A 16,059-nucleotide genomic window follows, 5' to 3' on the forward strand; every position below is an offset into this window, starting at 1 on the left:
GCAAACATCATCTTCTCCAGAACGGCTGGTCAGATCAAGGGGAAACTTCACATAGGTATCGCACACGAGTAGTGAATACAATTTTGTTAATTTCTAATTGATAGGTCACATGGTTTGGCAGCCATGTTGGATTCAAGAATTATAGCGAACGCAGTGAGCTTCATACTTAACGCGTGCACGTGAGAGAATAGGAAACAACAACAACACAATAGCCCTGGCTATTTGGAATCCATGTCGTTAGCCAAGACGTTTTGCTTCCGGTTGTTGTTAAACGCTGTGCGGTGTATAAACACGATTGGGTTTTATTTCTACCTTGTGAATATTACTTAACGCGTGCACATGAGAGAATATGAAACAACAAAAACAACACAATACCCTGGCAATTGTGAATCCGTGTTGTTGGCTATGACCATTTTGCTTCCGTTTTTGTTTTGTTTCTGTTTTTTTTTTTTGTTTCCGATATTTGTCATGGGGAATGATGCATGCCGAGAGATCATGACCGGAAGTGTTTATTTATTTATTCAATTATTTTTTCCCATAGTTAATTTTATACTTCCGAAAGTGATTTTTTTTCATGACAGGAAGTATTTATTTAGTATTTAACATAACCGGAAGTGATTTTGAAAATCTTTCCAGAACTTTTAATTTCTTTTATTCTTTACCAGAAGTGATCGTTTATTTATTTATTTATTTATTCAATTATTTTTTCCCAAAGTTAATTTTAATAAAGATATCTCCCGCATCATCAAAAAATATTTTTTAATTGTGATTTACCTTATTTGATCACTGATCCCGAATCCAGGCCGAAGTAACCGGAAATTGCGTCAAAATCATCAGCTGTGCGGCGCTTAAGCCGCTGTCACACTATGACGATTTAGCCAGTGTATGCCGATTTATGAAAAATTTGTCTAAAACGCTGGCACACGTTGAATACGTTATGGGTACGTTTTGTATACGTTAAGAGCACGCTGAAAAACACTGCCATACGTCGTAGTACGCTGACTTTAAACGTTGTACTTTTGGGTTGTCCTCAAATTTTTGCATGCTTGAAATTTTACGACGTATGCTGGCGTATGACTCACACATTCCGCTACGCTGGCCATAAGTCGTAGGCACGTTATGCGATCGTTGACACACGTCGACACACGTTACTTGTAAGTTACTCATAAGTCGAAACACGTCGAGGTAATGTTTAGCGTACCCGAAACTTATTTCTAACCTATGAGTAACGTTTTGTAAGCACGCTACACGAACGTTGTTCACACTTGCAACACATTACTTGAAAGTTCCTCATACGTCGAAACACGTCAAAGTAATGTTAAGGGTACCCGTGACTTATTTATAACCTATGAATAACGTGCTTTGGAATTATTTGTAAAGCATGTCCTACATACAAATACGTATGTAGACGTATTTGACGTCTTCAGGACGACCACAGAACCTACTGAACGCGTTTCTAACTTGCAGATACCGTATAATGGCGTATTGACAGCGATTAGGGGAATTGGTATATAAAAAGGGGCTTCGCAGGAGGAACCCGTGTTTTTTTTAGACTTCGTGGTGAGTACATGTCCATGTCATTCCGAGAGATGGAGGATACGGCAAGGCTGAGACGACAATAATTACCTGTCCTCGAATATCAACATGACCTCATCGAGTTGACACTGCACCAGTTGCATGCCAATAGAGCCGGGAGAAGAAGACGTGAATGGAGGAGAAGGAAATGGGTCTGATCATGGATCGGGAGGCGATGCCATTTCGGCATATATGACCAGCTCATGGTGGAACGAGAACCATGCATCCTTCATCAAGTTCCTGCGAATGCCCCCAGCGATGTTCGACGAATTGCAAGCCAGAGTGGGTCCAAGGATAACCAAGCAGTACACCTTCTACAGGGATCCGCTTAAGGCTGGCACTGAGCCTGCTGCTGTTGGTGCCGTGACTGCAGTGCTGTGGAAGCGATTTAACTCGTTCAATGGAAACGATTTCAATTGCCGAGCACCAGCGTCCAAAAACAATAGGCGAGTGACAGGCATTTATTAAAAGTGAGGTTGCAGCCTATGAATATAAAACCTCACGTAATCGTCGACGATACGCTGCCACGCTATGCATACGTTAGACTATCGTTGGGGCATAGGTTGTGGACGCCTAAAACACGCTAATCAATCATTCGTATAACTTATCTACAAGTTATCGAAGCGTTCTGTGTTCATTACTAGTACATTATGCATTTGTCCAAGTCGTTTTGAATACTATTTTTTTTACAAAGTAATTCATACAAAGTCATAAATAATTTTAAACAGTTAAATGGGGGTAGGCAGGCCTTGGATATGTTCACCATCTACACGGAGAAAGTTTTTGTTTCTTTTCAATTGAAACATTTTTAGTTGAAGTAATGAATGCTTGCTCATCTTATGAGCTTTTGTAGGAAATACAATGCAAGCTTGATATAAATTTACACCTTTTCATGTTGTTTGTGACCAACAGTCCCTTACTGCCAACCTCATCCCGGTGTGCCGGTCTCGCCCTACACGCCTCGCTATATACCCAGGCACGATGTTGCACACGACCACGCTCCAGGCCTGCCCCCATCCTACCTCACGGATCCATACGGGCCCTACCCTCCCACTCCTCACCCACCGCAAGCACATCAATATGTCCATTCGATGCCGAGCGCGTTTACTCGACACCCGGGAACTCCCCATCACCCTTTGTTTGATGGTGGACGGAACTGGAGGGGTGTACAATCATCACCATATGGGCAAGAAGGTCTCATTCAGACCCACGAGAGCGTCTTTGCGTCACGTGAGAGATTTCTGCCACACGACGGGCCTTACTACAGCCAAGCCCCACCACATCCACATCCACCGCCACCGCCACCGCCACCACCACCTTCAGCGACCCAAACATCGCAACATCTTGTGCAACCACGTGGGGTCACTTTCCTGAGGGTGAGTTGTAGATGGGAAGATTGTGCCTTGTGTGACGATGGATTAATAGCTTTGTGTGCTGAAGCTGGAGGAGATCGAATAAAATCGAGAAATGCACTCGATTTGTTTTTGGTAGGACTCAAGAAGAAAGAACCACATATGTTTCTCATTCCTGCTGAACTTGATCCCACCCTTCCCCATACTTGGTTTTCTTTCTTGACCAACAGGATCCATATTCTCCCCCAGTTCAGCCGTCCCTTGAGGAACTTCACCGCCGACGGAATGAGTTGGTAGCACAGCTTCGTGGACAACCCCTTGGTGCCTCTTCCATCTCTCCTCCACCTTTCGCACACTCTCCAACTCCTCCACTACCTTTCCAGACATACCCTGAAGAGTACAGCTTGGCTGTAAGTACTTTCTTCATTAGCTAGATCCCCAACACCTGAAACTCGCTGGTTTTTAAAAATTATGTATTGATTTTTTTTTTTTTTTTACAATAAACATAAAATTGTTAAGCAAGTGTACAGCAATTATGCATCCATACTGTGTCCTCAACAATAATACATCTTAAGGGATTTCATTTGTGCTCATAATGGAGTGCCTACCTACATATTGCATGTCAAAAAGTCTACCGCATTGCATCTGTAATCTGTAGAAGGCCCCAACGGCATTGTGTATCACCTTTCAGTTACCATGGATATCAGGTTCTCTTTCGTTGTCCCAAATCATAAGAACAATCAATTTCTGTGCAATTAATATGTCTGCGGTAATGTCCTTCGATCCTCCATCAAAAAAAATCATTAGCTTTGGATTTATTTTGTTCCAGCAGAAAATTCATTTCTATTGGGTCTTTATATAATGTTGACTTGTTCATTGTGTAGGAATTTCCTTGTATTCCATTTATCACGTTACGGAGAGCAAGTTGGTTCACAAGTCGTCTACATCCAGGAGAGGCTCTTGCCAGTGACCGAGTAGGAACATTCAAAGCCTGGGAGTTTTTCGCAATCGCTGCACATTGAAATTGTGCTCGTTTGTATTTAGCATAACCAATTTTATTTAATTTACCCACCTTCTGGATATTAATAGAAGAACCTCATCTATCACTGTAGCTGGCATTCAAATGGTCCCTCATTTCTTCCATGATTGAATCTCAGATGCAATCTCCCCGTCTCTCCAAGTAGTAGGAGGAGAAGTTTCTCCAGGCTCCATCTTAAAGGAAGACATCTTCATTTTAGCTGGTGATGCTGTCTTTGTATTCGGCCAGATCTTTGTTAATGATGTCTCTAGTTTTCATTGCCAAGACATGCAAACCTCCTCACTGCATCAGGATGATCATCAAAAGGATCTATCACAGCAACCATTTTGAAGGTGCTCATATTTATCAAGTTAGATGTTCTTGTGATGTAACCACACATTTGGACCTTCCTCTTTCACAAACCCATCAACCTAGTTTTTCAAAGTGTTTAAATGTCTATATTGATCAGCTAATTCCAATAATCATACAAGTAATTTCCTCCAGTCAGACTCTTATGCCATGATTGCTCCAACCAAGTTTCCACAAAGTGGCTTCCATGTAACAGTAATTCTCCATTTTAGTCATTTTCTGTACAAATAATCATCCACAACCGAAAAGAGAAAAAAATAACCATCCCAACTCACATCATCATTGTTGTACTTCAAGCAGTGTTTAACATCCCCACGCTGTTTGAAAAAAAAACTGGAGGATATTGTAATCGGGCCCGTCTGTCTGTCCGTCTGACCATCCCACTATCTACTCCTAAACGGTTGTGCAGAAATTCACCAAACTTATTTGTTATGATCGCCACATGGCAAGAAGGTGTGAGAGCCGTTTCATCTTTGACCACGCCTCTTGGGCGTGTGTGTTCTTGCGCACGTATGTGTGCAGCCCCCCCCCCCGCCTGCGCATGCGTGTGTACGCCCCCCCCTCCTCCGTGCATACGTGCTTGTGTTTGGTTTTACATATCTGTGTGTTCATCAATGTGTGCATGTACATGTTGATTGCACCTGTGATTGCACGCAAACGTGCGCAATGCACATTTGCACTCGCCAGTCTGGATCTCAAAATTTGTTTGATTTATCCACTTGAAAGACACTTGCTTTATTGAAGCTTTAATGACTCATTTTGCTGTCAATTCAGGTGGCATCCAAACATAGGAGGAAGGTCTCATCATTCATGATAGAGTTTGAAATACATGAAAAGAATAATTCTGTTGGAATTTGACTATTTTGATCCCAACTTCCCTTGCTCATACCTTTGACTTCTTTCTGATGTAATGCATCCCACAATAGTATGCTGAAGATGGGAGCGATGAAGTGAGCTTGCGTCCTGGCTATCAGGATGGAGAATACAGCTCGCAGTACTCACCTTGGTCCTGTGAAACAATCAGCTCTTACATTGGCAGCAAAGAGACCAAGCCCACGGATGTTATCGCAGCAAGCAACGTGGAGGTTCCAGTGAGTATTGAGCAGGTTCTGCTAAATAGGTTATGCCAAATACCATTGTTCTTCAATATGTGAAAATTGTTTGCACATTATTCTGCAAAAAAATTGTCAAACTTGTCAGAGTATCTTTTTTCAAGGGTTTCTACCTCGAAGGAAAAGCAAACCAAATATTTTGCATTTAGGATTTGGAAATCGAGCTTGTTCCAGGGAATTAACACATCCCCATTGGATTGTGTGTAAAAACTCAACTGTCTCACGAATGACCTTCAGTAGGTGTGCACTCATGATCACCTTGCACTGATGAAGCACACCAAATGCTGCGCATAATCAGCACCACATTGTTCTCGAAGAAGTGGGAGGGAGAGAGTTTTATCAACCATCTTCATGATCCCAGTAGCTGACTGCAGGCATTCCTCAGGCCAGCATCCTGGGTCCAACCATCTTCCTTTGCTTCATAATTGACCTTCTTTCCCTCCATCATAAGCTCAGGTATGGGGCTATTCTTGGTATTGAACACTGTCCATAATGCATCGCAAAGGAAGCAACATGTACTGTACTTGCCTGCAGTCATACTGTCAACATCCATGACAAGTGCCAAGATGCAATAATTCTGGAGAAGTGTTATGTTGTGGCTGTCTCCAGTGAGATAAGTCAGCCAGATGCCCCAGACGTACACTGGCATCAGCACCTGCATCATCAGCTTCCATATGTATCATTATTTGTTCAGAATTCTGCCAGGGCAACCACACAAACAAGCACCATGGGTCATATGTCTTTCCTCGCCACCTCTCTGCCATCGACAAGACTTTAGTCAGTATTTTAATGGAATACTCATCGCTGGCTGGATGGAAGTATCACAAACAACACATTGCAAGTTTGACTCCTCCAGAACTTAGCAGCTCACTTAATAACTTCACTACCATCTCAAATCAACAATCACCCTCTCTCTCTGGGAAATCCTGTGACTACAAATTTGTGCAATCTAAAAATTACATTGCATCAACTCACTTGCCCTGCTCCAACCACTCTTCCCAGCCTTAATTACCTGTACCATTGATAACCACAATGAGTGGTGTCAAGACGGGAACCACAGCACATTCAAGTTTCACAGCAACCTCACTTGAATGTATATGCCATTAGTAGGGTGGATTTACTGGTTCTGGCTCAATTTCCCCATGTAAATGAATGGGGCATTTTCAGCGATTCCCTTTTTTTTTCCCTAAAAATAAACCCCCTTTTTATCCCAAGGTATATTTATTTGTCTCCCCTTTTATCCTGGAGGTTGAAACTCATTGAATTAAACACCTGGGTGTTGAACAGCTCACTCATTGAACCTATAAAGATTTGTTCATTCTCAAATTCCTTCAATAGTTTCATTTTCTTTGCACAATAATCCCCATCTAAAATATTGAAAAACAAAACATTTGAATCTTTATATTTTTTAAGATACCCCTTTTGTGCCATTACGAAATGATAAACTTCTCTTAATGCTCTTGTTTGACCACCTCCTGAGCCACATATCATTTTGAGATTATAGTAAATTGTTTTTTCATTGTTCAATTGATAACCATCAAAGTTTTCAGTCCATTCAAGGATATTTATTATTTTCTTTACATCCTCTAACTTATTGGTTTTTAAATTGATTCGCTTATTTGTTTTATTTACCTTTGTTTTAGTTATTTTTTCAATAAGACTTATTTGATATTTTTCACATTCATTATGTTTTCCATTTATATACCAAGACTGAGATTTTCTCCACTCTTTAGTTTGATTAATACTTGGTTTGACCATTTATATATTGCGAAAAAACGCGGCGGTAGCCTTTAAAAAACCCTTACCCATCTTCCCATCGTTAAAACACAATCTATTTTATACACTCTATCATACAATATCCATATGGAACACAATCTATTCCATTATCTAAAATAAATCTCTTATCATCAAAGGCTCCTAATGCCTTTTTATTTACTTCTTCACTACATATGTTATGTTTATAACTTCTTATTGTATTCATTTTCCTATATTCTTCTTTCTTATTCATCAAACAATTATAATAATTTCTAAAAGTTATTGATTTCTTTATTACATATTTCTTTATTCCCTTTAACCTCTTATCAATCTGATCACCATACTTATAAGCATATGCCTTTGCTCTCAATCCAATAAACTCACTCATTACTTTTCCACCCAACTCATCCTTAAACTTACCAATAACCTTTTCATTCTTTTTGGAAAATAACTCACTCTTCTTGCTGAAATTACTTGTGTCATAAACTCCAATATTTTTCTTCATATCTTCATAAACATCATCAGTTTTTATATCGAGGATAAAACTACCAGTGTCCATATACAACAATGAAACATTTTCACCATACTCTTTCTTTAAGTCATTATACAAATAATCATACATCAATATCTTTGATAAATCAAGAACTGCTGTTCCAATATAAATTGGTTTATCCATTACAATACTTTCCTTTTTCATATGAATTGCAGAAAAGTTCTCTGAAAAAACCTCTTCTCTCTCAAAACTTGGTTTATTTATCAATCTCGAAGCTTCTTTCCAAGATGTTGCGAATCTAATGTTTTGCCTGTTTCTAACATTTTCCATAGTCTTTCCAAATACAGCATTATTCATTAATTTAAAAAAGTCCCCTTCAAATTTTACTTTTGTATTTGCTCTCATATCTGTATTGAATTGAATATACTTTTTCACCCAAGGACTTTGTTTAAATTTTAAAACTCTATGAATTTTAGCTACTCTCAATCCTTCTCTCAAAAACTGTTTTAAGCTTCTCTGATGCAAAACATATCCCTCTTTATCATAGAATGTTGTTAATAACTTTTCTGTTGATTTACCTTTAATATTAAAACTTTTATGATAATCACTTAACCATTCTTTCTTTGGGGTTTCTTTCTCACATGCAAAAGGAAGATCTTTATGCTTATTATTATGAAGATCACTCGGGTACCTCAAATCAACTTCAAAATAATAACCTTCTTCTTCGTCATTCAATTCCTCTTGAGAAGAAATAACAATATTCATCAAAGCCTTTTCATAATCCTTTTCTTCCACCCACTCTAATTTACCATAAGGCAGAGATTGAGACATTGCCCATCCATACAAATTATTAGCATCAAAATACATCAAATAATTACTATCTTTTTCACTATCATAATTTGGAAGATATTTATTATTTGCTTTAGCATATCTTTTTGAACATACTTGTGATATTCCACCTCTCTTGGACTTCTCAATCATCAAAAGCATATCAACATCACTGATTAAATCTATATCTTGTTTTGTCATTTTCAACATTGCACTCCAAGCTAAACCAGGAGCTGTGAAATAGTGGGCAGGATCTAATCCATAATAATTTTTATTATGACAGAGTGATCTAAAAGCTTCAAACACATCAGCTAACAATAAAACATCTGTTTTTAGATATAAATCATGATATTCTCCAAGGTTCTTTATTTTCCATATTTCTTGTGCGTGTTTATATTCCTTATCACTTATCTCTTCTTCATAAAGGTTATTATAGAAACTTTCTTTTGATGGAAGTTGTGTTTCTTTAAATCTCATAAATGAATCCATATAATCATAAGGATAAATTCCCTTACTTGTAAGAATTTTCTCTTTACTTTGAATTTCCTCTCTCGTAAGAATTCCTTCTTTAATCAGAATTTCATCTTTAATCAGAATTTCATTCATTGTTCGAATTTTCTTTATAATTAGAATTTCATCTTCAGTTAGAATTTCTTTATTAATTTCCTCATTAATTAGAATTTCCTCTTTACTTTGAATTCTCTCTTTAATCTGAATTTCCTCTTTAGTGAGAATTTCCTCTTTTGGAAAGAATGAATTAAGATTTGGAAAAGAGTCCGTGGAGCTTACATTTGATGCGAGGTAGGCTAGTGGTGTTCCCATGAACTTGTAAGAATCTAGAAACCTATTACGAGTTAAAGGTTTTGTGAATATCATTTTTGTAAATGAAATATACTTTTGACTTGTGTTTGTTATAGCAGAAATATTCCCTGGTGTTTTTGAAAGTTCATTTATAAATAGATGTGTATCATAGTTGGCGCTGTTGTGAAGAAAGACTGGAATAAAAGAAGGTAATTTATAATTAAGATTACAACAGGAATGAGCGGGACCTCTATATTTACCAGTAAGATGACAATGATCCCTAACTTTAGACTCCTTAATTTCCCCCTCACAAATATGACAGATATTGTTCTTTCTTAATTCTAATTTTTCTTCTTTGATTAATTTCATCGGTTCATTTGTTTCTTTCATTAATTTAGTGAGTCTTATACAATCCTTTTCTAATCGTTTTACAAACTCTTGTGAAGCTTTTTTTCCACGATAATGTTCAAGTTTGTTATACTTTTCTCCAACAGATGATTTGACATAATAACAGAAACCACAAGGAATATGTTTTTGATATTTATTTGTATATGATTCTTTTGGATTAGGAGAAGCAGTATTAATCTTTTTAAGGATACACTCAAAATCAGCGTATATCACAAATTGGTGCATGATAGATTTATTATAATCTTCAAAAGAAATCTTTTCACCAGGTTTAGGCATTGTAATTACAGCTGATTTATGATTACTACAATATTTTGAATGTTGTTCTAATTGTTCTTTTGTATGAAATGAATTAAGACATCGCTTACAAGGATATATTTTGTTTGCTGTTCTAAATACCTGAGAAGAGATTAATCTTGATAAATTATTGATGTATGTGTAATGTGAATTCTTTCCAACACTAAAATATAAAAGATCAATGTGTGTTTCTTCATTTTTATAGTTGTTTGAAATTTGTTAGGGTTAGGGTTAGTATCCGTTAATCCATATACATTAATGGAAAGATTATTCTTTTTCTCAAATTTAGGAATATCTGTTAGTGGCACTGGGAATTTAAAATCTTTAATGTCCAAGGTATTCTCATATTTCATATATTGTTTTACTCTTTCTGAATTACATTTTGGTGGATGAAAGTGAGCAAGAACAGACCAGAGAAAACATTTATTATCATTGTTCTTAATATTAACAACTGCCTTCTTTAGTTTTATTTCTTTTGGTAATTCAATATAAGAAGAAGCTTTAAGAGGGTTTGATTTTAGAATGTGTATATCTAAAAAGATGATTTTTTTAATATTGAATCCACTTCCTACCACTGTATTATCAACATCCTCCTCTTGTCTTGATAGTTCTTCATAAACCCCACTATTCAAAAAATCTTGAAATGATGTTATAAAATGAAGATCTGTTCTCATATAAGGAGTTTGTTCTTCATCTTGTCTTTTCATATTCATTTTCACTCCCATATAAAACTTTAAAGTTTTCATTTCTTTTAATGTCTTTCTAATAAATTTTTCAACATCGGGTTTCACTATTTCAATTGATTCAGCTATTGATGATGGACCGGGTTCTCCAAATTGAAAAATCCTTATTTTTATATGCCCTTTAAATGCCCCATCAGTGTTTTCAATATAATAGTCTCCCTTTACTTTAAACTCATTTTTCTTGTGTTTTTTGTGATTGAAGATGTCTATTATAACTACTCTTCAAAACATCCTTTGAGCAGATATCACAATGTTTTCTTTCCAACTCAAGAGGAGATATTTTATGAAACAGATTAAATGTGTGTTTGTTGGTTCGGAGGTGTTTTCTATAATGTTTATATTTGTGATTACAAACATCGCAGTATGTTGTATTCACCATATTTATATAATAAATCTTTGCTTAAACTAAAATTTTCTTGATGAAAATTTCGTTTATTTTACAGGTGAATCTGTGCTTAAAACCATTTTATCCTCCAATTTTTTCACTTAATAAATACAATGTTTCAAGACACAAAAGACAAGTTTCAATCAATCTCTTCATTTGTTAAAGATACTGAGAAATATGTCAAGGATGTAAAATTGAACAAAGATAAATATAACAACTATTGGATAAAAACTATTATGGTAAATAATATGAGTTCTTCAATTTCCTTCAGTGGAAGGGCTTTTAGTATACCTGGTAGAACATCAATTAAAGTATCTCTAACAAAAGTTTCTCCTCTCCTTCTGGTAATATATTCAAAACTAGAAAAAGCAATGAAACAAGAAAAAGTATCAAAAAACAAAAACCTTATGGATGAAGCTTTAGAAAGAAAAGATAAGACCATCTGTAATATGCAAGGAGAAATTTGTATTTTTTTCAACAACCCTAAAGATGTAAATCCTGATGAAATAAAGGATGTTAATATATCAGGTGAAATGACATTTCGTTCAATAGTAGTTAACGATCATTTTAAAATTACCTTTAATATAAAAAATGTTGTCGTTGAATCTGATAATGAAAAAAAGTATATCGATATCGATGGTAATATTATTAAATATGCGTCAATATACAACTGAAAGTATAGATGAATTTCAGTTTAAGTAAAGTTTTACTTTATTAATATGCTAGACTTTCCTGATTCTCCATATGACAAATTTGAGAATTGTCCTGCGTGTGAAAGACGGGGATTAAACACAGAGTCAAAAGCTTATAAACAATGTATATTCTGTGATTATCTTCTAATTAATGATAATAAAAAATATAAAAAGGAAAATAATTCTTTTAGATTTACACCAAAAATGAATTACTTTACAAGATTGATTAGAGAAATGAATGTAAAGTATGAGGGTGATAACACACCTTTCCTTACAAGGGAAGAAACTGAACATATAAGAGAAATGTTCAAAGGATTGTTGTTATATATTATTCATGGATGTAATTTTCAGGGAAATATCAACACAAGATATTGTATAAATAAAATAATGGATTATCTTGAAATTAAACCTGAACTTAGGATAAAATATAGAGTTTCTAAAAAAGCCAATAATAAATTAAATAACCTGTTTTTCAAATATATAAATGAATGATTTTTTACCTATTTGGGAAAATAAGATAAAATTTAACAACCATAAAAATCTCCCAAATTCATTAAGATGTCTCATAGTTGCTTCAAGTGGATGTGGAAAAACCTGCTTACTTTTAAAAATGCTCCTCACTCCCAACTATTTAGATTATGATAATTTAATAATTTTCACAAAGTCGAGTTTTCAACCAGAGTATCAACTACTCTCACAAGGTTTTAATGCTGGTCTTCAAAAAGAAGATATAATTGGTTTATTTAAACGTCAAAAAACCTAAATGATTATAACATTGAAGATATAATTCAACTATTTTGTGATACACAGAGATGTAAAAAGAAATCAAATCCTATAACTTGTATTCTTAGTGATAATACGGATGATATACCGTCTCCCCAAGATTTGGATAAATCAAAAAAGAACCTCGTTATCTTTGATGATTGTGTTAATGAGAGAAACCAAATGGCAATGGACAGCTACTACACAAGAGGGAGACATTCTTCTTGTAATTGTATTTATCTTAGTCAATCGTACTTTCAACTTCCTCGTCGTTCCATCAGAAACAATGCTAATACTTTTATTTTATTCAAGTTAAATTCAATAGATATCAATAATTTTTGGAGAGATAATTGTTCTACATTATGTAGTAAAAAGAAATTTGAGGATTACATGAAGCACACGACTGAAAAATATAAATATATTGTTGTGAAACAAGATGAGATATTAAGGGATATATTTTTTGTTTTATAAACAATTACATATATAAATGACAACTATTATTATAAATCTTGTGGGTAAATCTGCTTCTGGAAAAAACTTTCATAAATCAAGGTTCTTGTGTAGTACAAATGAGAATATTGTAAATTTACTTAAAAAACACCCCGTGATACGCATTGTATCAACAACAACTAGAGCAATAAGACCTGGAGAAATAAAATGTGAAGATTATCACTATATTTCAGTGGAGGAACATATGCGATTGAGGAATGAAGGACAAATATTTGAGGAGGTTTCTCTTGGTACAACAAAATATTCACATTGTAAGAGTGAGTTAAGGAAACTAAAATCTGGTGGTGTTGGGATATTAGAAACTAATCCAGAAGGAACGAGACAAATTATTAAATATCTGAGCGGAGTGAAGATTTTATCATTCGGTTTTGATGTTGATGAAGAAACTCAACGCAAACGTATGAAAAGCAGAGATGCAAGGATTAGTGAAGAAGAAATTACAACTCGCATTAATGTTAATAAAGAATTTGATGAAATATTTAAAGAAAAGGATTTATTTGAACACATCTACTTGAATGATGAAGAAAAGGAAAATTTCCCTGTTGATCTTTACAATTCATTAAATGATATTTTACAATAAATAAATGGATGCAAAAGAAAGAGCAAGAAGATTTAAGGAACATCAAGAGTTGGTTTCAAAAGTTGTAAAACAACAGGAAGACATAAAGAAGAAACGCAGACAGAAACTAACGGGCGAAGAAGCATTTGAAAGAAAACAAGAGAAATTTTTTAAACCACTTTTAAAAACTTCCCAAGAAAAAATGAAAGATGTTTCCACAGTTCCCACAGTAGAATATACTCCCAGAAAGCTTCAAATGTTAAAAGATTTCAGTCAAATGACGGAGGAAGAATTAGAGCATATTGGAGAATTAGAATATCATGATGAAGAATTATTTCAACAACTGGAAGAGATGAATCAACCCCCTGATTATATTGTGAATGCTGTTCAAAACAATGAATATTCAGCGGATTCAAAAACCAAAGCAGGACTCATTCCAACAGAACAACCAGCAATATTTCATCTTCTTCAAGAAAAGGTATTGATATTTAATGATGAACTAAGGTTCTTGGGTTCTGCTCAACCCCCTGTTAAACTAACTCCGAGATTAATGTTTCTTCTCACAAAAGATGGAAGACAAGGTTCAACTGTGAGGGATGAATCAAAGTATATTGATAAACCATTGGATATGGAAAATAATGATGATAGAGTATATATTGATCTGCTGAACACTCTAAATGATAAGGTTATTCTTTCTGGTAAAAGTAGGAAGAATGAGAAGGAGAAACACATTATTCAGGCTTTAAGTATCCTTGGTTCAGGTGTTAGTTTTCTTCCAAATGACCCATCGCAATTAGTTAATAGACTGTTATTGTTGTTAGGCAGTAAGAAGGCTGGAAATAACAATTGTTTTAATGAAGCATCAGCCATTTTAGACCAGTTGATGAACATGAAAATAATTAATAAATATCAATATAAAGACATTTTATCTCATATTAAATAAGATGAGAAGCACAATCCTTAGTTTCAATTTCACAACAAGCGACCACACATCTTCATTCCCATCCCCACTACAACTTGACACAACAAAAGAATATGAGGCATCTTTATTGTCCATGGAAACTTATAATACCTTATTTAATATAACCGAGAAAAATGACAAGTTTAGTTATAATCCGGGAAGTGGATACAAAACGATAACAGTCTCACCCGGAGCATATGAGATTTCTCAAATATCTTCCGAAATTGCTCGTCTTATGAAAGAACAGGGTGATGAACCAAAAAATATTGTTATAAACATTCAAAAACATACTTCAAAATCAACGATGAAAGTTAAAAATAACTACAAGGTTGATTTCACAATTGATAATTCATTTAGAGAGTTATTGGGTTTCTCCTCAAAAAGATTGAAACTAATGGGACGTTTTACAGTGATAATGTCATTCAAATATCCTCAGGAATAAATTCAGTGTTAATTCACTGTGATTTGATTGATGGTGCTTATAATGATGGAAAAAAAACAAATACAATATTTTCATTCAGCGCATACTCAACCCCAATTGGTTATAAATTCAATATGGAACCCAAAAATTTGGTTTATCTACCTGTGTCAGGAAAAACCATACACAGAGTAAATTTTAGGATAACCGACCAAGATAATCGTGTGATTTCTTTTAATGGAGAAGTTATATCCATCAGAATTCACCTACGTGAAGTTTTCCAATAAATAAATACGATGGTTATTGTGAGGAAACACGAGTTGGGAAAATATAAAATAATTACAGGGGATGGGATGTTCCTTTCTCCATACTACAAGGGTGAAGGTATGTATCTTGGTAGAGGATACTATAAACCTAAGAGACAAAGGGGTGTTGGACATCAATTTAGAGGAGATGGGATAATTGATACTCTCATGGGTATTGGTTCAACTATTCTTAAACATAAAGATCTAATTGGTTCAACTGCTTCTGCTGTGGGAAATGTAGCAGGTGCTGTAAAGAGTATAAAAGATGCTCAGAAGGAATCTCATAAATTACAAGCAATAAAAGAAATTAAGAAAGGCAAAACTCAGTTGTCCCCCCAAGAACGACAGAAAATAATTCAAATACTTGGATCAGGGTTTCAAAAGTTTTAACATCTTTTTTTCTAAATAAATACAAGTATGGAAGCAATTGATAGTATCTATGATTTGGATGATACTATTATTTTCTCAAACTCCACTAAAAAAGAAGATTACTTCAAGGTAAATGCAATAACTGGAACAGACTGGAATACGAATGGTACAAAAAGTTTTGAAATAAATAATCAACAAACCTATTTGAATCTCTCCGAAAGTTTCTTGTTGTGTAAATTTAAATTCACTAAAGCTGGGAATAACACAAACGCTACACTTGTAAATGATTTCTTCTGGAAAATGTTTGATAGTGTGCGTTTGTATATTGGAACACAAGAAGTTGAAGCGGT

At 35.0% G+C, this 16,059-nt stretch overlaps 1 protein-coding gene across 7 annotated transcripts in view; it reads left to right on the plus strand.

Annotated features, from left to right (window-relative positions):
• LOC147013648 (roquin-1-like) overlaps positions 1-6,648 on the plus strand; it is a 176,870-nt gene extending 170,222 nt beyond the window's left edge. For 2 of the 7 annotated variants that reach the window (XM_085855722.1, XM_085855721.1), the window contains 3 exons: positions 2,488-2,951; positions 3,158-3,337; positions 5,241-6,648. In XM_085855722.1, coding sequence (XP_085711848.1) covers positions 2,488-2,951; positions 3,158-3,337; positions 5,241-5,468 — 872 coding nt within the window. In that variant the 3' untranslated portion in view covers positions 5,469-6,648. The remainder of the gene's footprint in view (positions 1-2,487; positions 2,952-3,157; positions 3,338-5,240) is intronic. The other 5 variants (XR_015051404.1, XM_085855720.1, XM_085855723.1 and 2 more) reach the window with 5 other exon arrangements.
• Positions 6,649-16,059: the final 9,411 nt, after the last annotated feature.

This window comes from Eptatretus burgeri, chromosome 14 (assembly GCF_056783735.1).
Source record: "Eptatretus burgeri isolate ZD-2024b chromosome 14, Ebu_testis_v1, whole genome shotgun sequence".
NCBI classification, from domain to species: Eukaryota; Metazoa; Chordata; class Myxini; order Myxiniformes; family Myxinidae; genus Eptatretus; species Eptatretus burgeri.